This window comes from Solanum verrucosum, unplaced genomic scaffold, assembly GCF_900185275.1.
Source record: "Solanum verrucosum unplaced genomic scaffold, falcon-dt-bn FXZP01000117.1, whole genome shotgun sequence".
Lineage (NCBI taxonomy): Eukaryota > Viridiplantae > Streptophyta > Magnoliopsida > Solanales > Solanaceae > Solanum > Solanum verrucosum.
The window spans coordinates 1686878-1714347 of NW_026020014.1; the positions used below are offsets into that span (position 1 = coordinate 1686878).

Here is a 27470-nt window from a genome sequence, read left to right on the forward strand (position 1 = left end):
TTCTTGGCAGTACTTTTCGGGTTAGATTGGTAGTTGATCTTGTGTTTTTTGCTTTTGCAAATTAGATTATTTGTTGTGCTTTTCTAATGCAGAAAAGGCCAAACAGAAGGGTGTTTTTTGCTTTGGTGACTGTTGAAGTTTGGCAGCCAAAAAGGTTTAAGAGAAGATACTCTACCAAATGCAACCTAAATATTACAGATACAAGCCACCCACCCCATTTTCCTATCAAATAGTATTTCAAAACTTGAACTGAGGTATATGAAAAACATTCACCAATTCCCAAGATTTTCTGCCAATTTGCTTATTAAGTTGAAAGAATGAAACTTTGCCTACAAAAATTGTGATGTTAGTTAACTTATTATATATGACCAAATTATTAGACATAATGTTGCTGAAGGGGTTCATCTTGACCCAAGAATGAATTGGATTGAAATGACTTTCTTTGTCAAAGCCTCGGGTAGCCTATATGCCTTCTTGAAACGCGACACATCACTAATCAAATTTGAATACTTCTTTCTACCTTTACAAAAGGCCGCCTCTAGGCCGTCCCAACCAAAGAAAATAGAAAACATTACTATTTGTTGCTTAACTTAGCTCTATAGTTGAATTGTTGTTCATCTGTGTTCAAGGAATTTACATCACATTGTTCTTCTATTACTCTTCAAATTTGGTTTGTTATGTTTCGATTAATTGATTAAGTGACATCAAAATGATTTCTAAATTTTATGCTATCAACATTGTCATTAATATTAGTGTCACGAATTCAAACTTGCAACTTAGAGCGTGTTGTTTAGCATTGGTGTTGGGAGGTCACTTATTTTAAGAAATTAAGTGTTTGGCAAATTCTTTAATCTGATTTTTAAATGGAAGCAAAAGCGTTTTCTGTTTCTAGAAAGTAGCTAAAAATTTCTATTTAAAAAAAAAAAAAGAGAAGCAGAAGTAGAAAATTAATTTTTTTAAGACTAAAATATCTCTTACATAATATACATATTTATCAATATATCCCTTTTTAATTAATTAACATATCTCATAATTTTGGTTGATTTTTATTCAAGAATTTATTTTTTATTTTTATATAATAAATTTTTTATTTTATTTATGTTTTATATTATTATTTATATATTTTATATTCTATATATTACTTTATATATTATTTTACAAAATTAGAAATAAAAGTAACAACGAAATTTTTGTAGGATTAAAAGAGGAGAAAAAATAAAAATTAAAGATTTAGACCCTCTCCAAAAAAGTAACGAATAATTAAATTTAAAATAATCTTAATATTAAAAGCACATTGATACTTGCCCTTTTTTGTAACTTGACTCTCTAAAGCACTTCTTAAAGAAAATTAGTCAAATACAAATTGTTTATCAAAAACACTTTTCAAATGAATTTGTTAAACACAAATTGCTTTTTTTGAAAAGTTATTTTAAAAAAACGCTTCTATAAATAAGTAGCTTGTAGCAGCAATACCAAACTTGCTCTTAGTCAACTCAAATAAAAATATATATAATCAATTAATCTTTTTATTATGTTGAGGAAATTCAAAATCTATATATACAATAAAAATAAAATAAAATAAATATGAATATATAATTATTTTTGGTGAATTAATGTGGTGAAATTCCTTTTAACGCCAGTCTTGGGGGCCATCTACACGTTGTCACCCAATCAAAAATTGACAAATCAGCACAGCATATGCAAGTGTGTAAAAACGCTTTTTATATTTTTATCAAAACCGTACCTCTTCAAATCTCAGCAAAACCCCTCTTTGTTCCCATCCCATTTATTACCAGCTCCGATTCAAGCTCTTAACAATTTATCAAAGGCGGTCACCGATCGGCGACTGGATTCCAAGCAGTCACGCAAGCGTATGATCGATCGGTAATTTCTGATCTATGCTGATAATAACTTCGTGAGCAATCTGTTTATATCATTGTGTTTGTTTGCGTGATTTTGTGTTTGTTAGATTTAATTTTAGTCATTTTTCATTGGAATTGAATGCTGTAGGTTTGGAATGTTAGGGTTACAGAATTATTCTGCTAATCAGTTCTGTCGATGTGCCTCTACTGCTTAAAGTATTCAGGGATTAAACTCTCGTAAAGTAACATGAATGCTCCTTGGAGATCATCTACTTTGTTTAAGGAATTCGACTTCTGTTGAAATTTGTTGAAAATGTGTATATTTTGTGGTTTCAATTTGATTGTCTTGTTTTGAATTGACATGGAGGGTAAGAAAGTAAAAAAACTTTTGAATGTACCAAATTATCTGTTATTCTTGTAAGTCTTAAACATGTCACGCGGAAAGTTAGAAGTAAAGCGCTGCCAAAAAAAAGGAAAGAGTCATTCTTTCTGGAATAAACTAAAAAGGAAAGTAATTGAGGGAGAATTTTTTAAGCAACTCGAAGCAGAAACGAAAGGAAATTGCATATAGAAGCTAAGTTAGCTAAGAAGAAGATAGAACTTGGGATTTCCTTTCGTGCTTCCAAATGAGCTGCAGATCAATATATATACTCTACTACCTTGCCAAAAGTGTGACTAGGCATATTTGTTAATAAAAATCGTTTTTTCTTAAAAACGTAAGAAACTAATCTGTGAAGCTTTTAAAATAATAACTAACTCCCCTTCAGCCGTTGAGTACTCCTCTAAAGTGTAATGTACCATCCTGACTGCACAGCTTCTACTTCATCATTTTAGAACACGTCAATTTTACGTTTATTAGATTGACAGCAAACAGTTGCACTGACCGGAAGTATAATGCATTAGTTGTTGTCATTTCTGGGAATGTTGTTCGTATAGATGATCGTGTTAGAAGTTGGACGGCATGGACAAAGTAGAAAATATAGAAATTTGACTGCAAAAGGTTGAATTCTCACCTTTTTGTGTTTTGATGTAGCTGTATGCTTGCGGAAAAATATGGTGAAGTTGACTTTGATTGCTCGTGTGACTGATGGCCTTCCTTTAGCCGAGGGGCTGGATGATGGTCGTGATGTTCAAAATGCAGATTTCTACAAACAGCAGGTCAAGGCCTTATTCAAGAACCTGTCAATGCGCCAAAATGACGCTTCAAGGATGTCTATTGAAACTGGACCTTACGTCTTCCAGTATCCTTTTGTTCATGTTATCTTTCCAACGTGACTTCACCAGCTTACTTATGGGTCAACACCCAATACTATAATGTGTTTTGATTTTCTCTCGAAGAATGAGAGGATTTGCGACTTCCTTTCTGAGCTTGACAGGTTATTTATTCAAATAGGGTTTTACCGGGGGTGGGGTGAGGGATTCGTTTGAGACTTTTAATGAATATTTTGCATTTTTAGTAATCAATTTGCCCCTTCCCTAACTATTTCAATTAACTTGTACTATTGCTCTTGTTTCAATTATATGTTGGTACTGCTTATTGGGGGTATTTTGATTTGAAAACTCTATGAAGTCAATACCTGTTAGAAAAGAAAAGCTCCTGTTGATTGAATGCTCAGCATTCAGTCCTTAAAACTTTCCCATTTGGTTATATAACAAACAAGTTGGAGTTTTCTGGATATTTCAGAAATGATCAGTGTTGCTGATTTAGTGCTTTAGATGAATGAGATTTCACCTTGGTGTGTCGAAGCTGTTAAATACTCTTGATCCCTTTTGCGACATACATTTTTTTGGTTTGGTTAGTAGTTTCTCCACTTGATAAGCTTTCACAACTAAAACATTGTACTTCTAGTTTTTTACTGGATTTTTTAGTAGCATCAATTTCATCATTATCATGGCTGACTGAATGTGAAATATCAAGGATGATTTGGCATCTTAATCATTATCGCCTCCAAAGTATGTGAACTTCCGGATTAACCACTGTTGCCTTAACTACTTCTTTTTGTCATGTATGCTTTCTGTACCACCAGTAATATTGCTCTTCTGTCTCTATTTCACCCTCTTGAGAAAGTTCACTCCATGTGTATAGTATTCTCTTAACCCGTGCTCTCAGTTATATCATTGAAGGGCATGTTTGTTATCTGACAATGTGTGATCGCTCTTATCCCAAGAAACTTGCCTTTCAATACCTGGAGGACCTTAAGAATGAGTTTGAGCGCGCCAATGGGAGTCAAATTGAAACTGCTGCTAGACCATATGCTTTTATTAAATTTGGTAATCTATTGGAGTATTTTCTTTTATGTTTTTTGCTGTCCAATTATATTTTGGTGAAACTGATATTCTGATGCTTGCAATATGTGATTTACCCTGTTGTAAAAGATACATTCATACAGAAGACGAAGAAACTGTACCAGGATACTAGGACTCAACGCAACATTTCTAAGTTGAATGATGAGCTTTACGAAGTTCATCAGATAATGACTCGAAATGTCCAAGAAGTTCTTGGCGTTGGTGAAAAGTTGGACCGTAAGTTTCTCATTCTAACATTCCTCTTTTGTGAACAATACCTCGTCCATTCTGGATTTCTTCGATTTGATTATCTCGAAAGACATTGTGCTAATGTGCTATAAACCTAACTTTTCAGTTTATTATATCGGCAATGTCAACTAATTGATATTAAAATTGAGTTTGTGGTATTACACTTGCATTAGTTCTGAACTTCTGGTGTTTATAAGGAGTCTTTCTAGTCTGGTTAGAGACTTGTATGTCCATGTATGGCAAGTGTGAGATTTGGAGAATCTATGGTAAGGCTTTTTTATCTTTCCCATAGCAGCCTCGCTAAATTCTAAATTATGGTTGTCTCCTAGAGTTTCCTATCAGAACTTCAAGTGTCCATTGGTAGTGTATCACAAGTCTAAAATGTCTATAATTTTCAAGTTTATATGTCTTGATGTAGTAGGTCGGGAGACAAAAACAGAGGAGAGTGGATGCTGTGGAAGATTGTTGAGAAGTAAAATGGTTTAAAAGACCACACTTAGACGTCCTTAAAATTTGACAATGTAATATAACACGGTTAAGTGTTTATTCCTCTATCTCTCCTCATTAACTCCCAGAGAACTATAGATTGCATTCAGAATGATTTCTTCTGTCAGAAAACTTCCAAGCTATAATTGTGTAGGCTGCATCTTATATGCCATATTGAAGGCAGAAAATAACAATCTTTGGTTTATTATTAAGGTAATTTAAATGGAGTAATTGTGGTTGTGAACTTGTGAGATGAGATTTTTATTTTGGAATCATTAAAAGTCCATGCTAAAGGAAAGTGGGTTCTCTATATTGTTGAGAAAAAAATATGATGCTTTTGGTGTAAAAGTAGTGGAACCAAATCCATCTCTATGCAGATAAAATCGGGAGTCGTGTCAGTTCCAAGAATATTTGCCTCTTTCTAAATCCAAAAGGCACATGACATTAGTCAGCTGTAGGATTTGCAGCTTTGACATTGATTGGACTCTTATGATGATGTATAATTTTTATATAGTTGGTTCGCCCCTATTTTCACCCTTCCCATGTTCATTGCCCTATTTGTTATTCCATTTATGATCATCTTAGGTGGCTACTGATTAGATTGTCGAATATCAATTTTTTGCAGAGGTCAGTCAGATGTCTAGCCGCTTGACATCTGAATCCCGGATATATGCTGATAAAGCAAAAGATTTAAATCGTCAGGTTAGTTTCATTGGCTTCACAAGATGATGTACCTCATAATTTTGTTTGGAAGTTGTACAGTTTAAACTAATAGAAATGCTAAAGCTGTACAAGAATCTGAAGGAACATAGTGTGATTTCTTTTAGTTCTACTAAAATGCAGCCATCATGTTGGTACCTTATTAGGTTCCTGATGGTTATTGTCTCATTTGTTTATCTTTAAGCATGTGCATCTGGATATTTAACATTGCTTTAATTACTGATTCATTACTTGACTTTAGGCTTTGATTCGAAAATGGGCTCCTGTTGCTATTGTGCTTGGAGTTGTCATTCTCTTCTTCTGGCTTAGAACAAAGATTTGGTGATGCTTCCATACAGATGCAGCTCAGTGACTACAATATTGTCGAATGCTTCTTCCTGTTTGTCAATGTGCACAACCCAGAGAACCACCTCACATTACAGTTGTCCAAGCATATGTTGTGCCATTTTCAGTTTTATAGTGTAAAGAGAGGAAAGGAACCGTGATGAATCATGTCCCTTAACCTTGATAAATTACATTAATATTGGTTCTCCTTTATATATTGTTTTGTTAGTTTAGCTTCAAAACTCCAAGAGGTAGCTCATTGTAGTTTCAACTATGAAGCTAACGACGTTCAGAATATACAGCAAATATAAACAATCCTTTTAGACTGTCATGCACAGAGTATGGTGCTTTGTTTACTAGCTCTAAGCGTCTTTGTCTCTGCACGCCTTCCAATACTTGAATCTTTTATAGTTTCATCTGTATTTGTAGGTATTCATCTGGGTCTGTGAATTTACTAAAAACAGCATTCCAATCGAGGCATAGCATGGCCAAAAGGATTACATTTTCTCAGATGTTCAATTTACATACAGTTGAGCTGTGGTAAGGAAGTCCTTGATGACATTAAATATAGCTACCACCATTTTATTATATTTCCACATCTTAGCCAATCGCAAAACAAATCCTCCAAATGAAGTGGAAGTGGGTGTATGTGGTACGATGAAAGTCATTCTTAAGAAAATATTTTCCATGAGAAAGTCACGAAAATGACTGAACGTTTAAATATTTTCCAACGGCTTATGATTGGACATGTTAGTACGTGGTATTAGTTACATGATGCAAAAACGAAAATTTTATGAAGTTAAATATTCATCCTTCTTATTAAGTTAATAACTAACAGATTTTAAAATATTCAAATTAAATCTAATATTAGCGAATCCTTCTTATTAGTCTCTTTATATTCTCTTCGTTCGTCTTTAGTTGTCCATTATACTATTTTAGGATGTCCAATTATGTTTGTCCCATTTATAAAATCAATAAATAGTTTAGCATGTCCTATTTATTTTACTTTTGCTATTAAATACGATTTATTTTTCAATATTTAGACGACTTATATTTCTCTTAATAAGGGTGATTTGGTAAAATTAACCCTATTATTTACTATTTCAAATTCATGTGTCAAGTCAATAATGGACAACAATTAAATTTTGGAGTTTCAATGATCCTATTCTTCTCGTTTCCTCTCAGTAGTCTCTTACCACCCTACAGTTCAAGCCACAAACATTATCTTTTCTTAGCATAATAATAAAATATTCTCCCCAACTCAAATGAGTATAAATGAATTATTGGGGTATAATATGTTTTAAAATATTAATTAAAGAGTAATCTGTTAATACGTATTTGTTTTAAAACACTTATTGAAAATAGAGATAATCATTATTTGGGATATAAAAATAGTTAAAACTCCATTAAAAAAGGAAGGGTAATTTTGAAAAGAAATTAATATATTTTTGAATTTTAAAAAATTTGTTCATTGGATCATAAAAAATGTGTAAGTTTCACTATACAGAAGTACTTTATCCATTTTATTTTTAAAAAAAATAAACAATTTAGTAAAACAATTATTCCAAAATAAATATGTTACATTGAGGGCAAAAATAGAGTAATTGTTTCCCGCTATTCTTAATTATAAAATCACTATATCCAACAATATTCTTTTATCAGTCTTATACCGTACAAAATAACTTCTTCCAAGTACGATCTTCTAGAACACATCATAAGTTCGTCTTTTCCTGCAAGAAAATCCTTGTTATCGTTCTTCATTGTTGTTATTTCGCTGGAAAAAAGAGAGTAAATGGAGTTCATGAGAAAACAAAATTAGGATAAAATTGTCGAAGATATACATAATATGCTAAGAGATTGCAAAGTTGACAAATCTAAAGTGGAGATAGTGCTCATCTAACTAGAATGCAACACTATTGATGTGGTTACAATTTCCGATTACATTTGACGTCATATTCTGATTAGGGTTAACACCATTGATAAGTTGAAAAACATCAATGAAACACAATTGATAAGTTGAGAAGCATCAATAAAGTGTGTGCAACTGTCTGAGACATTTATTAAAGGAATCATTTACATGGAAAGTAATTGATTTGAAATATCAAAGTTCATCCCTCTAAAAATGATGAAAACTTGGTGTAGCCAAAGCGAATGTATTGAAATTTTCGTATACGATTTTTGCTGCTCAAATGATTTAGCCTATTTAGTGGAAAGGTAAATGCTAAATTTCTATATATCCGTTGTGGACATAGATTGAAAAGCCAAAACAATCATTATTAATAATTTTAGAAAAGAGAGTTGTGTTTATTTAATTTTTTATACATATTTTACTTTCATATATTCTAAAAAGATACTGTAATTGATTATAGTTTAATAATTATTTTTCTTTTTCAATTGATAGTATGACATTTCTTGTAATATTTTGTAAGACAAGAATAATTATATATAAATTATTGTACATTACATAACAACACAAATGTTTAAATCTTTCTTATTGATTATAGTTCTGAAAATATTTTCAATAGTTTTCAATGGAATCAATTGTTACATAAACTATCAAAATTATTCTAAAAGTGTTTACAAATGAAATTAAGACTTCACTTCATTGATTATGCCAATTAGAGTTTTTTTTTTTTACTTATATAATATTTTGTAATAATTTTTATTACAAAAATAAAAGCAATATTATAGTGATTGTTACACATTAAAAGCTAAGACAATATTTTTGAAATTTTAATTATTTGATAATCTAATTAGCTTGAGCTTGAAAATAAAGAATTGAAAATCATTTTACAATGTCAATATTAAAACATGATTGATTCAAATTGAAGTGAATAAGACAAATTAAGAAATAAAAAGTAACTGTAAATTTAATTGTTTACTTTTTTAATTATAATTACATCAACAATTAAATTTCAAATATATGTGCATAATAATTAGTAAGAGATTAACGACAAATTATTAAGAATATGTTAATAAATAGTAACAATAAATCATGATTTTTTAATATTTGGATGGTTATTATGTATTGTTTCATAATGTTTATTTCACTCACTAAATTTTCTTTCTTTCATCTTTCATAGTTACTTCTTTTTATAAAACATTGTTACATTCTTCATTTATATTAATATTAAATTTCTTGGTTATTACTGGTTGTACGTAGTTTTATCTTCTCCATGATATTTATTCTGATCAATCTTTTCACATTCTTTAAAATACTCTATAAAGTGTATCATAAGGAGTGTTTGTCCCATTATTTCATTTGCCTTTTAATTTTTCGCTTAGATTTCTCCTCTAAAAAGAATCTACTTCACATAAATCTATTCCAGTTGGTTTAGCTACAAATATTGACCAGCATTTTTTGTATTATTGCTAAGCTAGTAGCATATTCACCTTTTTTAATAGAATATGAATTTCCGAAAAAGCTTTTGTTGCAATAAAACTCAAATTTAGATAGTAGTAGTTGATCTGCGAATGCCTTTGCATATCTAAACTTTGAAGTGTGGTAGTTTAAAATAATATGGGATACACATATAACATACGTGTTTGAAAACTAGTACAATTAATGTATAGTTGGCCTGCTGCGTATTACTACATGAAAATAACTTAAGTTTGTTCATTCCAGACGTCTAATAAAAAAAGTCTAGCAATTTGACTTTTAGCGGCTACACTCGATAAAATTAATTTTATGATAAAGGCTTTTAATTAGACATATATTTTTATAGCCATAGCAAATAAAACAATATATCACAAAGAATAAAACATATTTCTCATTTCCAAGCAGATGTGAGATGAGTTATGTATTGACTGCTACAGTTCATACCTAAGAACAACTAACCGAAAGATGAACCAAATTTCAAAATATCTATAGTAATAAAAAAGGTAGTACAGTTAAGAAAATAACTTCACACACTTGTGGTCTCCTGTGTCTGCTTTCCTTTCCGATGAACTAATGAAGATTAAAAGTTCGTTTTCTCGATTTCGTTGGCATGTGGGAATCTTTCAAGGGCAACTTGATGAAATCAACACAGGGTTACATTCTTTAAGAATGATATGTGCAAGCATTGGATTAGACATTCTTATAAGGCGCAAATAGAATAGACGAGTTGTGTCCTCCAAAGCCAAATGAGTTGGAGAGTGCAACTTTGATATCCAAGCGCTCCTTCTTAGAGCCCACCAGCACATTCATATCCTAATATCATGTTAAGCAACATTAGAACATAGTTAACTGATTAAGATGCAATGGCTTCTTAATCGCAACAATATTAGATAGGGAGTGCAAGCTTGTTCAAAAAGTCGAGCGCACTAATTAACCAGATACATACCAAGCCATTGTCAGGGTTCTCAAGATTGATGTTTGGATGGATCCATCCTGTATGTATGGCCTATGTATAAAAAATTCCAAATAAACATGTATTAGCAAACTTTCATATAAAAACTGAAAGCTAGTGTGCAAAGATAGTTGTAATTACTCTAAGCACAAACAGACTAGTAGAAAGTGATTGTGTTCCAACTGCTCTCCTTTGGGAATGAATGCTAGATCACCTCAAGTAAAAGTACATATCAAGACACAATTACTGTAGATACGGACTTCTTTCACAAACAGTAACTTATGTCAACCGACTAACAAGTCAATAGAAGTAGAAACTACTTCATTCTCCGACGTGTTAAAACAAACTTGCAGATTGCTTCAATACTTGGCATGACAATCTTAAAGCTTTTTTCCCCTGCGGGCATCCAGTACCAATCTATTTACCTAAGAAGGTTTTTATTCTGATGGGAAAAGCACAAAAGATCACTAGGCCAGTGTGGCCTAGTGGTCAATGAAGTGGGTTAAGAACCATATGATCTCAGGTTTAAATTCCAGCAGAGACAAAAAACACTACGTGATTTCTTCCCATCTGTACACCTAGCTTGTGCTGTCACAAAAACATATTAGATTACTAATGACTTAATGCCCACTTCAACAGCTAAAAGTTGCCTATTAAGGCCCAACAAATATGTTATGAAGCAAACCAGCAGCAAGCCATCATTCGAAGAAGTTACATTACAACAGCCAGCTGTCATTTTGCTAAGTATTGACGACTCTATATATATACAATAACAATGCCTCGATTCTAAACTAGTTACGGTAATTCATAAATATTTTCTGAAATTTTATTTCCAATCATAAAAACATACCTGGTACTCATGTAATTTTCTGTCTAAATCTTTCATCCCTCTATGGGTTTAGAAGTTCATCTTAAGCTTTTATAAGGTATTTGTATGCAACTATCTTAATATTCATTACCTCTTAACTGTTGTGATGGCTTCCACAGCACCAGCTACTTGTAAGAAAACATAACTTTCGTATTTTTCTGTCTAAACCTTTCATCCCTCTCTGAGTTTAAAAGTCCATATTAAGCTTGTATAAGGTATTTGTATGCAATGATCTTAAACTTTATTACCTTGACTGTTGCGATGGCTTCCACAGCACCAGCAGCCCCAAGGAGATGACCAGTCATGGACTTTGTTGAATTTATTTTAAGCTGAAAGGGAAAGAATTCATTATAAGAGAATTAGAGAGCAGTTGCTGAGAACAAGCTATATGAGTACATCTCCTAAAACAAAAAAAAAGGCGTATAAGAGCATTACTTCAGGGTTCTTCCCAAAACAATGCAGAATGGCCTGATATTCGTTCAGGTCACCGGCTGGGGTTGATGCAGCATGAGCATTGATATAGTTGACATCTTCACGTTTCACCCCAGATTGAGCCAAGGCCTTTTCTATGCAGAGAACAACTCCACTTCCTATTTTGTAAAGCATATAGAAGAAATCAGTAAGAATACAAGTTTTCCATGCTTTAGAATGGCTATGTACACGATATCAAATCTGAGCTGGAATACCAGCAATACGCTGGTAATTTCAATGTATAAAATTACCTTCTGGATGTGGCTCTATCATGTGATAAGCATCAGAAGTGAAGCTTCCACCCAAAAACTCGGCATATATTTTAGCCTTTCTCTTCTGTTAGTTTATCAGAAAAAAACACAACACAGCTACAATCAAATTGATGAAACCTTCTGAATGGATCAAAGTAACTCCACATTATCAGATGCATATTTCTGCATATTGGTTTAGTGGAAGCATACCTTTGCATGTTCAAGTTCTTCTAAAAGTAAGACGCCCGATCCTTCCCCAATCACAAATCCATCACGGTCCTGCTCCATCAAGAAATCAAATGCAGCTTTAGTAGACAGCAGCAGGGATCTTTAAGAGCAAAACAAAGAAAATGGTTCCCAAGCTACTAAGCAGTAAGAAATTTCAAAAGGGAAATAACAAAGTACTAGCAAACATTACTCACAATTCGAAGATATTCTCTTTTCTTTTCCTATTTAAAGTAAAATATTTACATGTGTAGGAAGTCGCAACAAACTGTACATGTACATGTTCAAGAAGCTCATCTTTAGAAGAAACAACGCTGAAGTCCATGCTTAATCATTCACATAATGACACTTATGCTGATGATTTCAAAATACATCAAGAAATCTAATTTATGCATCAGAGAGCAGAATTTTCGTCAACAGTTGATTGAAATTTGAAACAGCTGAGAAATAGAGAAATTTGATAGCAATACCATATCCCAAGGACGTGAAGCCCTTGTTGGATCACTATTCCTCTGTGACAAGGCTCCACAAGCAGTGAAACCTCCCAAGCCTGCCACCAATCACAATTTAAGGATGGAAACTTTGAGAACAAATTATAACTACATTATTCCCCAGATAGTTTTACCATATTTAACTAACCTATTGGAATAATTGCCGAATCTGACCCCCCACAAAGCATCATATCCTGAAATTTCCATGTTATGATATACAAGGTGTCATTATACTTCACATGGTCTGGAAATTACATACTTAAAACGATGGAGTAAGAGTAATTCACCCACTTACTGTTTCACCTCTAATTATATGATTTGCAGCACTTAATATACAGAAGTTACTTGTTGCACATGCAGTGGAGATTGAGTAGCTTGGACCCATCCAACCCTGCAGTTGTTTCAATCAACTTTGAATGACAGTTCTTTCAACTATTTTTAAAATAAGGAGAAACAGTTCTTTCAATCATAGTTTGATCTCATCCAATAAGTAACTTACCAAATCTATTGCAAGCATGGCAGCTCCCATATTGGATGTTGCAAAAGGTACACAGAAAGGATTCAGCTTCTTGTACGACACCTGTAAAGCCTCAATGCCATCATAGAAGACCTGATCAAAGAGCAAATAATCAATTATTTGGAGATGGAAAAAAAGAGGAATTCTAATATGCCGTAGAATGGTAAGTGGCAGCTGTGATATCATGAAAATACAATATGAACTGGAACCTCATTTGTCATTACTTGTTTATTTTTTTATGGTAACAGTATTAATTGATTTTTACAGTTAACAAGTTTTACAACTCTTCTTAAAATTATATCATCTTTCTGCTAGATGACATTCTTTGGAACAATGAATTACAAGAGCTTCTATTTTAGGGCTCTCGGAATGATCATTTGATCGCAATAGGTCATAGCCTTGGTAGACAGAGTTACCTACCTGGCACCGTTGTTGGTGGGAGGTGGCAGGTATTCCATGATTTAGTCGAGGTGCGCGAAAGCTGGCCCGGACACCACGGTCATCAAAAAAAAAAATAGGTCATATATCTTAAGCAAGTTCATTTGTTACCTTCATCCCTCCAAGGGCTGAGCCAATTAGGACCCCACATCTAGCCTTATCTAATTCCTGCAATAAATCTTCTGTGATCCCACCATCTGCCAAAGCTTTCTTTCCAGCAGTAAGCATATAAAGCATGAACTTATCTGCTCTTTTCGAAAGTTTGGGTGCAACCCACCCATTAGTCGAAAATTCCTTGATTTCCCCAGCAATTCTCTGTCGCAAAGAAGACCATTGTGAAACATCTTGAAAGATATTTTGGGTAGTGAAGAATATTAGTCGAAATAGAAGATAGATAAACAGTTTGGCGTGCTAAAACAATCATGGAAAATTACACTGGGAAATTCAGAACAGTCGAAAGCCTCAATCTGACTTATACCGCTGATGCCTTCAAGAAGATTATTGTAAAACATGTCTGGATCATGACCGATTGGTGATACTACACCGACCCCGGTCACAACAACTCTTCTGTTCCTCATAAGAGGTTTCTTCTTTGCCGTGGCTTCCATTGCAGGTTGCACGGCCACAGCCACGGGTTTGCCTAGAAGTACATCAAATCAAAAAGCAGTTCATCACATTGTTGGAGTCATGCAGTTTAAACATTCTTCGAAGACATATACTAGAAATGTTTGATAGGCAAGTGAAACATATCTTGAATAATATGTATAAACAAAGATAACACGCCTTCATGTCTACAAGTTCGAGTAGGTAGTTCTCTCAGTGTGCACAAATCTCATTCACATTTTCCTCACACAACACTAACATCATTCCCAAAATAATTAGCAAAAGCTCATATAGTTGTTTTGAGAATTGAGACATTTGTTATTTAAAGCATCAGTTGCAGATCTTTAGCTATTTAAATCGAAGAAATATATTTTAATTTTACTGCCTCAATACCATTTTATGTGAAGTTGTTTGACTGACACAGAGTTGAAAAAAGCTTTTGGTAAATAAGCCAAACATATACATTTGATGGGAAAAGAAAATACTTTTTTGGCGTAGTGACAAACAATTTATGAATTAAAAGAACCATACCCAGAAACGTTTCGAGTTGTATTGCAATTCATTATTCAGTCCAAATTTCGCAGCTTGCGCTATTTCACATCCATAGTCACATACTAAAGACATAGAATATACCCAAAATCCAATGGGTCGATTAAGTCGATCCACAAATCGTTAGACAATAAGCTACCAAATACAGTTCATCACACTAATGAAGATTAAATCAATAAGCCTTTGATTAAGTAAAATTACCAGAATGAGCAGCAGAACTCATTCTCCTCTGCCTTCGATTCAATGGCACCTGCTTAAACCCAAATACAGAAAACGCATTTTCGGCCAATAAAGACGAAAAAGAAGCAGACAATCCCTCGGATTTATAATACTCCTCACAGGGCTCAAAACCAAAACAAGTATGCCAAGAACTGTTCATTACAGAACCATTCATCAAGCTCCCACTGTTGCACTTGGTAATCGCTTTTCTTCTCCTACCAGACCTACCCATCAACTTGGAAGACTGAAAATTAGAAGCAGGCTTCCAAAATTGATCCTTTTCGCTGGATACAGACATGCAAGCTGCTACGAGCCATGTACATAGTGGAGAGGCCACAGAAGAAGCCACCATTTGTGAAAAACGTCAAATTAGAGCATAAAAACAGTGACCCAGATGTGAAATTGGATGATAAACTGGAAAAATGGTAATCGAAAGTGCCTTAATGAATTGGATCAAATATGAAGATGGTATTATAGGAAGGTGCCATGAAAGTTCGAGGGGACCATCAAGTTGGATTTCAAACAGTCAACTTCTTCAGTGCAAGCAGAGTAGAGAGGAAGTTAAATGAATAAAAATAGGCATTGTTAAACAATTACGTGTGATTTCAAAATTACGCTTCCAAATCTCCAAGCGTTGACTTTGAAGGTCCCATCCGTCGTGGGCTTGGCCCAAATCTGCACCCTAATAAATAAATAAATTAATAAATAATAATATTTCCAATAGTAAGCAACCACCTGTCTACCTCCCTCCATTTGAAAATTATGTTGGCATTTGGCCAGAGTTTAAATATTTAAATTTATAAAAGTATAGTTGCATTGCATATTTGATTATACTTTTTTGCAAAAAGGAGAAAGATAATACTTTATTTGGAATTCTGAAAATTAAGTTGGAGAATAGATTTGGAATACTTCTTCAAAATTAAAATCTAATTTCAAGTTGAATTTGAAATTTTTATAAATACAAACACCAATTTTATAAGAAAGTGAAAAATTATTTCAAAAAACATGAATAATTCTCATGACGAAGCGTCTTTTATATAATCAGAAAATAAATTCGAGTGAATCTTTAAGATTTGTACCGTCCATTTTTTAATAGAAGAGGGGAGAAAGTGTGAATTGATCCCTATTTCTTCAATTAAATAACATAGCGTTCAACCAAATACATTATTTAGTTCTTATAAATAAGTATCTGTAGATAATATTAGATTAATTTTATAAATATATATATTTAAAATATTTTATTTATAAAAAGAATCATGAATTCACGGTGCCAAAAAAAAAATAGGCTATAGATCCGCCCCGCAAGCTTCACTACTAGTGTCGGCCCACTCTACAGTCCTAGAATTTAGAAAAGGAGTGGTTAATGCATAAGCCGCAAAGTCCCAGAGCAGAGACACTCACATTTGTTCTTTGCTTTGCACCCTTGACTAATTCAATCAAATTATTTGGTAGTTGCCAATGTCAATTTGATGCAGCACATCACATAAATGCTTAGCCCCAGTATCTCTAAATTTCCTCGGTGTTCGGTACTTGATTTGGACCCGACTACTTCATATGATGTTCGGTATTTTGTTTGGACCCGAGTACTTCATATTCTTACTGAGAAGTCTTATTTCGAAGAGTAAAGCAATTCCAATCAAAAGTAATTTTATACAATAAGTGATTACTTATCACTTTACCACGAAGATTAATTTGCTAATACCTTTGGGTTCCAGGAGAGAAAAGGTAAATATGATGAGGATAGAAAAATGAAAGGAATTTTGATGTTTTTTGCAATGGTTTATTCTTTTAAACCGCGCATAATGTCTCGGCCATTACCTGCGTAACGACAAGTGAAGTCCTATTCTCATTTCGATTAATTTATTCTGTGCCGGGCTTTATCATGTGCTTATTGAAAAGATTGTTTTCAGATCTTTGCGGAAAATTCCTTTGAAGAGTTCACTAGTAATAAGAATGGCTCAATTGGTTTGGAGGGTGGTTATCCACACGGATGATCTGAGATCGATCTCCCTCAATGTCTTTTGAGTTGAGTATGTCGCATAGGGTTTGCCTAGTGTGGTTTACATCCCTTGCGTGGTTACCTAGTGCGCACAAAATGCTCACCACAGAATAGTGATTGCGGTTATCCTGAAATTTCAAAAAAAATAAAAATAAGGGTATGTCATTCAATTTTTCAATTTTTAAAAAAATGATATTCAGTTTGTAATAAGATAAATTTTATTTGTTTTGATTTTTTATTTTTTTTTGGGGTTTGGTTTCTCGGTTTGATTAACATCTTCATCTTCTTCATCAGCTTGAATCATTAATGACGAGATACATGTATCCAAGCCGAGATACACGATTTATTAATTTGGATTAACCTCTTCATCTCTTCTTCATCAGCTTGAATCATTAATGACAAGATACATGTATCCAAGCCGAGATACACGATTTATTAATTTGGGTTAACCTCTTCATTTTCTTTATTGGTTTTAATCATTAATGATGAGATACATGTATCCATCAATTTTTATTAATTTGGGTTAACCTCTTCATTTTCTTCATTGGTTTTAATCATTAACGGCGAGATACATGTATCCATCAATTTTTAAAGATGAGATACACGATTTATTAATTTGAATTAACCTTTAACAAGAATCATTTAATTTTGTGAACAGTCAACCATTAAAATAGTTGAGAAACAACAAAAATAAATAATGTAAAAACCTGCACATGTCTTCATCGGCGTCCAACGACTCGTCGAAGTAAGGAGGAAGTATTTAATGTAAATTGAACTGAAACAAGTAATTGGAAGAATTGCAGAGAAGAAGAAATGCCTAAAAAGTAGAGAACAACGAAGAAGTATAGAAAAATCTTTGTTTAGAAGGGTGATTGCCTCTTTGCCTTCTAAAATGTTATACCAAAGCTATAATCACACTCTAAGCAAGCAGATAGTGCACAACATTACATTCATAATGCGGTTATATGAAAACGCAAAGTTTTGCCATTCCCGAAGTTCTTTTTCGAATTGAGGGTGAAATTCGGTGAGGGGTGGGGTGGGGGGGGGAGAGATATTGTTGGGGAGGAGATTGAATTGTTAAAGCACCTTTAATTAAGGGATTTAAATTTTAAGATAATTATTCAATTCCATATTTAAGAAATTTGTGTATCTGATTTAATTTTTTAAAATATATGGTATATTTATTAAAAAGTGGTATTATGAGTAATATTTTTGGTATATAGTAGTTATGTATGTCTAATTATGTAGTTTATCCAAGTATTTTTGGGCCAAACGGGCCGGTACTTTAACAGATCGTTTGGGCTCATATGATTGAGGAATGCGGTGATCCTGATAAGCCCCCAAGCCTGAAAGAGGCCCATTAGCCCTTTTTGGTTGGAATTTCCATTAAATGCACTTTGATTTGGGTATCTTACGTAAATATACCACACGATAAAAAAAAAAAAGTATAAAGTACACAAAACTCAATAATTTAGGTACTATTACATCTTATTTAGAAAGTTTTCTAAATTACAATAACTTCAAATTTTTCAAAACTCGCGGATGCATTGCTCCGTCGCTTGATACATAGCAACGATACATACGTTATGTATCAAACATATAAGTTATGTCTCAGATACATAACTATAAACCAAATTCATACTGATTAAGGTTTGGAATTATCAAGTACCAGATACATTGTAAATCAAATTTTATTTTTTAAAAAAAATAAATAAATCAAATTTTAAAAAATTGGAAGAGAGAAAATTAAGAGTGAACACCAAAAAAAATGACCATTCGGTAATTGTTTAACCCAAAATGGCCATTTTTGGTAATTCAGAGAAAGGCAGAAAGTGGGCCATTTTGGGTTTAAACAGTAAACAAAGGGTCACTCCCTTATTCTCAAAAAAAAAAAAACAAAGGGTCACTCCCTTCAGTTTTCCCTTCTAATTTTGTAATTGAACCCTTTTTATTAAATTGAGCTTCATATATTTTAGACTTAATATATCGGTCTTAAATTGTTATAAAATTTTATTTATACATTCGAAATACAATATGTTTTAGTTAAGCATTTAAACACATAATATAATATTCATATTAAAAACGTTCGACTCAAAGTAATTCAATTATCATACAAAATATGTATCTATCTTAATTATACACGTAAGTTTCAATTGTATTAAGTGGAAACTTTATTACTTACCACTTTCTCCCTAAATTAGATATTCCTCCTACTATCTGATTATTGTAATCTTGAATCATGCTAATCATTTACAGTGAACTATAATTCTCTAGTTCAACTACAGCCATTAGCTAATTGAACAGTGAACTTCAACTCTTCTCTGTTTTCTATACAACAGGTATTCAATGTTTTTACTTCCAAAATTTAATTAAATTTTGATCTAAACTTCTGTTTTCTCCATATGTACTTGTTCAACACATAGACAGATTCAAAATTTTAAGTTTATGAATGACAACTGGATCTGGATTTTTAGTTTAAGTTAACTGGATATGTTAGCACCACTAAAGCTACTGGATTCTGCCAAACCCGTAACATCAACTTCAGATAGATCTGTACCTACCTGTGGAAAATGAAAATATGTTTTTGCTTTTGGGTGACGGTGAGAATTGAACATAGGACAATTCGCCTTTACTTTTAATTAATTATTTTACTAATATCTCAACATTTGCTTTTACAATTTTTGTGTTTGCTGTTTGTTGATTTGGTAGTGTTTACTCGTCAAATCGATCACATGATGTGATATCTGAATCTGAAAATTATTATGGCTTAGTTCCTTATCATGTTACTCTTCCCTATGTTGCTCACTCTCCAAACTTGCTTCTGACACTCATCCCTTGACAATTTTGAAGAGTCTGAGCAATATAGCTGATCCTATATATTGCTATCCTTTGATCTTGAGTTTGTGTTCTAGAGTAATTAGTTGTTTAGCTTAATTGATTTTTATTCCTAAACAAACTTGAGGGATATATTGAATACAAAGTTCAACTATATGAGATGAATTTAGCATACGAACACTCGTGTGTGCAGGCTAAAATGGCGGGTGAACCAGTTAATGTGAATGAATTTCAAGAGCTTGCTAGGAAAGTTCTTCCAAAGATGTACTATGACTTCTTTGCTGGAGGAGCTGAGGATGAGTACACACTCAAAGAAAATATCGAAGCATTTCATAGAATCACGTAAGTTTGTAATTTCTTGCTCTTGATTAATTTGGCAAAATAGATGGTAGCAATACTAACCTTTCAGAAACTCAGTATTCAGCCAAGAATACTAGTTGATGTGAGCAGAATAGACATGTCAACTGTTATACTCGGTCACAAGACGTCAGCTCCAATTATACTTGCCCCTTCTGCTGCGCATCAATTGGCACATCCTGAAGGTTTGGATAAAATCAGTTAGTAAAAACTAGTCTTTTAGCTTAAGGTACCCCCACCACGCAGTTCTTACTCCAACAAGCTGTTGTATTTATGCCAGGAGAAGTTGCAACAGCTGGAGGTGCTGCAGCATGTAATGTTATCATGGTAAAATATCTGTTTCCAGTTCTGGTGTATGGAGCGTTAAGATGATTTCTCAGATGATCATTAACTAATTAATTATTATCTCATAAGTCACTTGAAGAAAAATTGAAATCAAGAAGATTAGTGATTTTCTGAGATAATACTATTAGTTGATTGACTTTTTGAGAAATTAACTCGTGGATTATTGATATTGTATCACCGCCTCATCGAAAAGCTTACGTTGTTATTACTTAATTATAATATGTTTTAACATAGATGTTGAGTTTTTTTGAATATAGGGACTGTCATTTATGTCTACATGCACAGTGGAGGAGGTTGCTTCAAGCTGCAATGCTGTTCGCTTCTTTCAAATATATGTAACTCTTATTATCCCAAACTCTGATCATTGTTATATATTATGTGTTCTGTTATCAGATAGGTAATTTATTCTTCGTCAATAGGTTTTCAAAAGGAGAGATGTAACAGAATTTATGGTACGTCGAGCTGAGAGCAACGGGTTCAGGGCTATAATTCTCACTGCTGATACTCCAAGGCTTGGCAGAAGGGAGGCTGATATAAAGAATAAGTAAGTTATAGATCTTTTTATGCTTGAATTCTTTACATACTAATCTGGAATAAGTCGGTTTCACCATTTTAGCACTTAAAGAAAATTTCTTTTTAGTAATACTGTGTTAATCTACTAAGAGTGGGAATTGCAGGATGATATCATTTCGGCTGAGGAATTTTGAAGGTCTTATATCAACTGATGTTGTTTCTGTAAGTAAAACCATAAAAAATTCTGCTATTTATAGTAGATAAGGTTGATTTCTCAGATAGTCACTCAAGTAATAGTTATTATCTCAGAAAGTCACTTTCTTCTTCATTCCAATTTTCTTTAAAAGAGAATGTGACATTCTTAGATAATAGCTATAAGTTGAGTGACCCTAAGAAATCAACTCGTGATAGATATATTAACCTGAAACCACTAGATAAAACACAAACTCCCAATCTTAGAATTCGAAACATCCAAAACACGGGTTTCAATACACAAACAGAATTGAGACAAACAAGAACAACCAGACATGGATGACAAAGAAATATCAAAAGGCGATGGTAGTACCTGCATACTTGCATAAGTGGATGTAATTGTTTATGCAGAGATGGAACTCATATGTGGCCTTCTTATGCAGTGGTATCAGCCTCTTTGGGGCTCAGCCTGCAGAGAAGGTCATGGATGAATTAAATCGAAGTATAACAGTGCACAAAGATGAAAGAGGAGAAAACATTGTTCATTCAACTTCATTTTGTGGTTTAGATCAGATCAATCCGAGTTGAAGAAGTCTTCAAAGGACCTTATTTCATGGCACTTGAGAGAATTTTTGAGTGTCTTCAGTGAAATTTGTCCAAATTCGGATCCATTTCAATCTATGTCTATATATTGGAGGCATTTGAACTATCTTCTATCCTCATCTCACTGATACCATCATCGGAGAGGTCGATTTTTCCGACCATGGAGCAGATTGGAGTCATCCAAGGATTCCCAAACTTGAGAATCAGAAAAATGCAAAACAGAAAATATTGCTACAGTGATAATGATACTAATGCACAATGCAGCAAGCAACAATAGTATTTCAGGTGAAAACACAAAGAAAAGGAAAGCATATTGGGTTTATCAAGATATATAAATCTAAACATCAGTGAAGTAGTGTACTTAAAGGAACGATCTTCAGCAAAATTAATAAGAATTACCTGGCCTATGCAGTGGTATTAGTTAGGGTTTCTGACTCAATCTGCAGGAAAGGGTAAAACTTAGAAATGGGGCTCAAGGATCGTTCACAACATCAAAAGCGAATTAGGGAGTAGATCGATTCTTACCTAAGTTGTTCGAGCTGTGTGGATTCAGTGGGACGGAAACGAACCGAACGCAGCTGGTTGTGGCAGCTCGATTTCACTCCAAGGCAGCACCTCGTCTTCATCCTCCATGGAAGCTCAAGCTTGAAGACGACCAACTCTTTTTTCATTTCTTTGGTTGTTCATTTATGTATTTTGTTTTTGGACAGAATAGATTGTTTTTGGACCAGATCATGTTATGATCTGGTTGTTTCCTTTTTAGTTTCTAATAAATGGTCCCTGAGTCCAGCTTTGATTAAAAAAAAAAAAAAAAAAAAAACCTGAAACCAGTGTAGACTATGCTTACTAATCCACTTACAAAATTCTGCAGGACAAAGGCTCAAATCTTGCAGCATATGCTGAAGAAATTCTTGATCCGTCGCTTTGCTGGAAGGTACAAGATTTAAAAGTTAAATGTGTGTGTTCCTTATTACTTACCACGTTAGAAGATATGATTAAATACAATCTTTGATACACGAACTCAAATTTCTCGAGTGTCGACAATATGTTAAAATATGTGAAATTGCAGAAATAGAGTTTCAGTCAAATATGATCATTCTGTAATCCTCACACTCTCTGAAAACTTTGCAGGATATAGCGTGGCTAAAATCAATTACTAAGTTGCCAATTTTGATTAAGGGTGTTCTCAATGGTGAAGATGGTACTATTATTATCACTGAACCTTAGCTGTTGAAAACCTCAGATTTTCCTACAATTTGACTGGCATATACTATTTGTTTTTCTCAGCAATGAAAGCAATTGAAGCAGGAGTTGTAGGAATTATCGTCTCTAATCATGGAGCTCGACAACTAGATTACTCTCCAGCTACTATTTCTGTTCTTGAAGAGGTGATTTCCTTCCTCACATGTTTGAATTACGAGCTCATTTGAATTGAAAGCTGAAATATGTTATTTGGAATCTTCTTAGCTCGTGCATTGACTTCCATATGCCCCTCCTTAATTTTCAATGGTTTCAGGTGGTCCAAGCTGTTCAAGGTAAAGTTCCAGTTCTTCTCGATGGAGGAATTAGGCGAGGAACAGATATATTCAAGGCATTAGCACTAGGGGCAAAAGCTGTTATGGTAAACTTAATGATTTAAAGAAATGGATTTAACTTTGTATACATTGATTGTCTTAATAATATTTTTTGTATATTTGTGCAGATTGGTCGACCAGTTATCTATGGCCTGGCTGCTAAGGGAGAATCTGGAGTAAAGCAAGTTATTGAAATGCTAAAGAATGAACTTGAGCTGACCATGGCTCTTGCTGGCTGCTGCACTGTGGATGATATTACGAGAAGCCATGTTAAGACAGAGAAAGAGAGGTTCCTTTGTAGGATGTAATCTCTGTTCCTTAAACAAAATGGCCTAGCCCCAACTCTACAATTGTGTCACATCTTGCTTGTAATGTTGTTCAATTGCAATATTTCTATTTAAAGCATCGATTTCAGATATTAAGATATTCAAATGGATTACAATAGTCTAGTTTTATTACAAAATTACTGCAGGAAAGCAATTCAAATCTTGCCACACATGATGCAGAACAAGATTTGAGTACAAGAGAAGATTAATTTCATGAGATATTGGCCCTGGTGTAACACAGGGTGAAGTCTAATAAAGAAATGAGCTTTTGATTAACTCAACCACAAAAGTTAGTTCAAGACTATGAGCAAACACTTGCCATGCCCCTCTTGGTTTAGTGTGGTCATTCATAGCGGATATTGAGTTTTATATATATCTAAAATAGGTGCATATATTTCAATGCCTTTGCGTGTATAGTGTTCTACTTTCCTTCAGTGTCAACCAGAGGGAGTGGTTGGTCCAGAATCTATATAGTTGACATTTTAAAATATGAAGTGTCTCACACCGGAAAGTGAAGGTACCTAATTACGAAGACATAAATTTCACTAAAATTTAATATTTATGTATAGAATATAACTTTTGATGTATACAGTTAAGTATAATTTTTCGATGAAAGGTGTTCAACAAATGAACCTTTATTGTATGTGGCTACGCCACTGCAGGTACCATAAGGAAATTAGCACAATCCTATACAAGGATTTAGTTATTGGAGAGGAGCAGAAATGCCACTACACAGAGGATTATTAGAAAGCAAGATGTGACATGATTGTAGAGTTTGGGGCTAATAAGCCGTTTATTTAGAGGAACATAGGATTAAACTACATCCTACATAGGAACCTTTCTGTCTCTGTAAAAACATGGCTTCTGGTAATGTCATCCACAGTGCAGCAGCCAGCAAGAGCCATGGTCTGCTCCAATTCATTCTTGAGCATTTCTATAACTTGCTTTACCCCGGTCTCCCCCTTAGCAGCCAGACCATAGATGACTGGTCGACCAATCTGTAGAGTGTAAATGTTAAGTTAAATTCAATACACTCTTAGAGTATATAAGTTAAATGCATTTCTGTAAATCATTAAGTTCACCAGAACAGCTTTTGCGCCTAGTGCTAATGCCTTGAATATGTCTGTTCCTCGCCTAATTCCTCCATCAAGAAGAACTGGAATTTTACCTTGAATAGCATGGACCACCTGAAACCATTTGGACATTCAGGAAAGAATATATGGAAGCCAATATACATGCTAAAAAGAGGACATCAAACATGTAAGGAAGAAAATCACCTCTTCAAGAACAGAAATAGTAGCTGGAGTGTAATCCAGCTGCCGAGCTCCATGGTTAGAGACGATTATTCCTGCAACTCCTGCTTCAATTGCTTTGGTTGCTGCAAAGAATAGTATGAAAAAATTCTTTGGAAGAAATGTTCAATTGGTGAGACTTAGTCGCAAAATCAAGTTTATAGTATATATATGTTAAATCATATGGAGCTGATTAGAGTTTCTGTTGACTTAAGCTAAGGTTCAGTGATAAAAATTATTACCATCTTCACCAGTGAGAACACCCTTAATCAGAATTGGCAACTTGGTAATTGATTTTAACCATGCTATATCCTGCAAAGTTTTTGGAGATTGTGAGGATTACAGAAGACTATGAAACTAGATATGATCCTTCCCTAATGTACTTTTAAGCTCGTCAATTTTACATATTTTAACAAATGTTGACAGCCTCAATAAAATTTGAATTCAAGGACCAAGACTGTATTTCATCATATGATCATCTCATGTGGTATTAAGGAACACATATATTTAACTTTTAAATTATGTACCTTCCAGCAAAACGAAGGATCAAGAGTTTCTGCAGCATAAGCTTCAACATTTGAGCCTTTGTCCTGCAGAAATTTATCTGTGGATTAGTAAGCCTAGTGTACACTATTTTTCAAGTATATATATCGATGGCGAATTGTGTCATTTAACTAAATAAAAGAGAAAACCAATGCTAATAGTAGGAGGAACTAGCTAATTTGAGACATTGTAATTCTGCAAAGTAAGATAATTTCGTTAAGGAGTTTCAAGTTTTGACTTTCAACTTGACATGTAATTTGTCTAATAATAGCTTTTACTTACAGAAACAACTTCAGTTGATATAAGACCTTCAAAGTTCTTGAAAGGAGGTGCAATCATCCTGCATTAATTCTCTTTATCAACATAGATTACCAAAATTATATAAAAAAAAAAATTCAAGTACTGAATGATGAAACCGATAATTCCGAATTAGAATGAAGATGAATCATGAAAAATATTTTAGCTAGACTTGAATGATAACAATTGTATATACAACTTACATATTCTTTATATCTGCCTCCTTTCTACCTAGTCTGGGAGTATCAACAGTGAGAATTATTGCCCTGAATCCATTGCGTTCAGCTCTCTCTACCATATTTGCTGTTATCTCTCTCTTGAAAGCCTATTTACAAAGAAAAAAAAATTACCTATCTGTTATAGAACACAAAAATCAGTAAATATGTACCAGGATGTGAGAGTTGGGGGTAATAAGTTACGAAAGTCTGAATGAAGCGAACAGCCTTGCAGCTTGAAGCAACCTCCTCCATTGTGCATGTTGACGTAAATGCCACTCCCTACATCCAAGAGAATTTAGCATCCACATACCAGAATTCGAGCTTGATCTGTTTTTTTAGAAAATATTAGAGGGAAGGGTCAAAAATATTATAGCTAAAAGTATCCTGGTTTTTTGAGTTTCATAACTGAAATATCATGTGTACAAGTTTCCTACTTAAACTATCACCAACTATGTATCCAATGATACCTCAACTATCAAATGTTCCATATTCCTACCTGATAATTGAATTGTTGTTTGATAAATAGTTGGTAATAGTTCAGGTAGGAAACTTGCACACCTGATAGTTCAAGTATGAAACTCAAAGTAGATACTTTAGGTATGTTTTTGACCAAACTAAAACTATTACCATGATAACATTACATGCTGCAGCACCTCTAGCTGTTGCAACTTCTCCTGGCATAAATACAACAGCTTTTTGGAGTAAGAACTACACGGTGGGGGTACCTTATGCTAACAGACTAGTTTTTACTAATTGATTTTATCCAAACCTTCAGGATGTGCCAATTGATGCGACGAAGTTGGGGCAACTATAATTGGAGCTGATGTCCTGTGACCAAGTATAATAGTTGACATGTCTATTTTGCTCACATCAACAAGTATTCTTGGCCGGATACTGAGTTTCTGAAAGGTTAGTGCTGTGATCTCTATTGCCTAATCAAGAGCAAGAAGTTACAAACTTACGTGATTCTACGAAATGCTTCAATATTTTCTTTGAGTGTATACTGGTCCTCAGCTCCTCCAGAAAAGAAGTCATAGTATATCTTTGGAAGAACTTTCCTAGCTAGCTCTTCAAATTCATTCACATTAACTGGTTCACCTGCCATTTATTAGCCTGCAAACACAAGCATTTGTATGTTAAATCACTCTGGTTGTAGAATTTTGGTTCTTTTGAGAGCAGAATCGGAGGTTTTGAGGCAAAAATATTTAGTACCTGTAGGATACAGAAAGGAGTTCAGTTCTCCAGCTTCTCCACCTTCTTGTTTTATAACTTAGAAGCTGTAGGTATATAGCCGAATGGACCCTGCATTTAAAAGGCTATCTCTAAATTCAGCACAGCTATGAGCTAATTGAGCTTCTAAGTTCTAAAAAAAAGGACTTTTGGGAAATAGCCTTAGCCCTTATGCCTATATGTGAGTATGGACCCTGCATTCAAAAGTTCTAAGTTCAACTACAGCTATCAGCTAATTTGATCTATGAGCTTCTAA

At 33.7% G+C, this 27470-nt stretch overlaps 4 protein-coding genes across 4 annotated transcripts; 2 read left to right on the forward strand and 2 right to left on the reverse strand.

Annotated features, from left to right (window-relative positions):
* Positions 1-1739: 1739 nt before the first annotated feature.
* LOC125820801 (25.3 kDa vesicle transport protein-like) lies at positions 1740-6247 on the forward strand. The gene is made up of 6 exons (XM_049500238.1): positions 1740-1884; positions 2896-3103; positions 3973-4133; positions 4239-4385; positions 5509-5585; positions 5845-6247. The coding sequence occupies exons 2-6, from the start codon at positions 2916-2918 to the stop codon at positions 5926-5928; spliced, it is 657 nt and encodes a 218-aa protein (XP_049356195.1). The 5' UTR covers positions 1740-1884; positions 2896-2915; the 3' UTR covers positions 5929-6247.
* A 3427-nt stretch (positions 6248-9674) lies between these two features.
* Positions 9675-15302, reverse strand: LOC125820755 (3-oxoacyl-[acyl-carrier-protein] synthase II, chloroplastic-like). The gene is made up of 13 exons (XM_049500182.1): positions 14873-15302; positions 13954-14159; positions 13631-13834; positions 13064-13174; positions 12860-12955; positions 12713-12758; positions 12544-12623; positions 12059-12127; positions 11849-11933; positions 11562-11716; positions 11375-11455; positions 10253-10312; positions 9675-10119 (listed from the first exon to the last, which is right to left on the reverse strand). The coding sequence occupies exons 1-13, from the start codon at positions 15240-15242 to the stop codon at positions 9997-9999; spliced, it is 1686 nt and encodes a 561-aa protein (XP_049356139.1). The 5' UTR covers positions 15243-15302; the 3' UTR covers positions 9675-9996.
* A 3763-nt stretch (positions 15303-19065) lies between these two features.
* Positions 19066-23734, forward strand: LOC125820604 (peroxisomal (S)-2-hydroxyacid oxidase GLO4-like). The gene is made up of 12 exons (XM_049500015.1): positions 19066-19228; positions 19918-20066; positions 20142-20266; positions 20362-20408; positions 20684-20761; positions 20846-20970; positions 21104-21161; positions 22606-22668; positions 22866-22935; positions 23022-23122; positions 23251-23355; positions 23437-23734. Exons 2-12 carry the CDS (start codon positions 19924-19926, stop codon positions 23614-23616), a joined length of 1095 nt encoding a protein of 364 aa, XP_049355972.1. The 5' UTR covers positions 19066-19228; positions 19918-19923; the 3' UTR covers positions 23617-23734.
* A 502-nt stretch (positions 23735-24236) lies between these two features.
* Positions 24237-27219, reverse strand: LOC125820606 (peroxisomal (S)-2-hydroxyacid oxidase GLO4-like). Its single transcript, XM_049500017.1, has 11 exons — positions 26947-27219; positions 26754-26878; positions 26612-26658; positions 26186-26263; positions 25970-26091; positions 25752-25809; positions 25454-25516; positions 25169-25238; positions 24912-25012; positions 24717-24821; positions 24237-24632 (listed from the first exon to the last, which is right to left on the reverse strand). Exons 1-11 carry the CDS (start codon positions 27087-27089, stop codon positions 24453-24455), a joined length of 1092 nt encoding a protein of 363 aa, XP_049355974.1. The 5' UTR covers positions 27090-27219; the 3' UTR covers positions 24237-24452.
* Between the last annotated feature and the right edge of the window lie 251 nt (positions 27220-27470).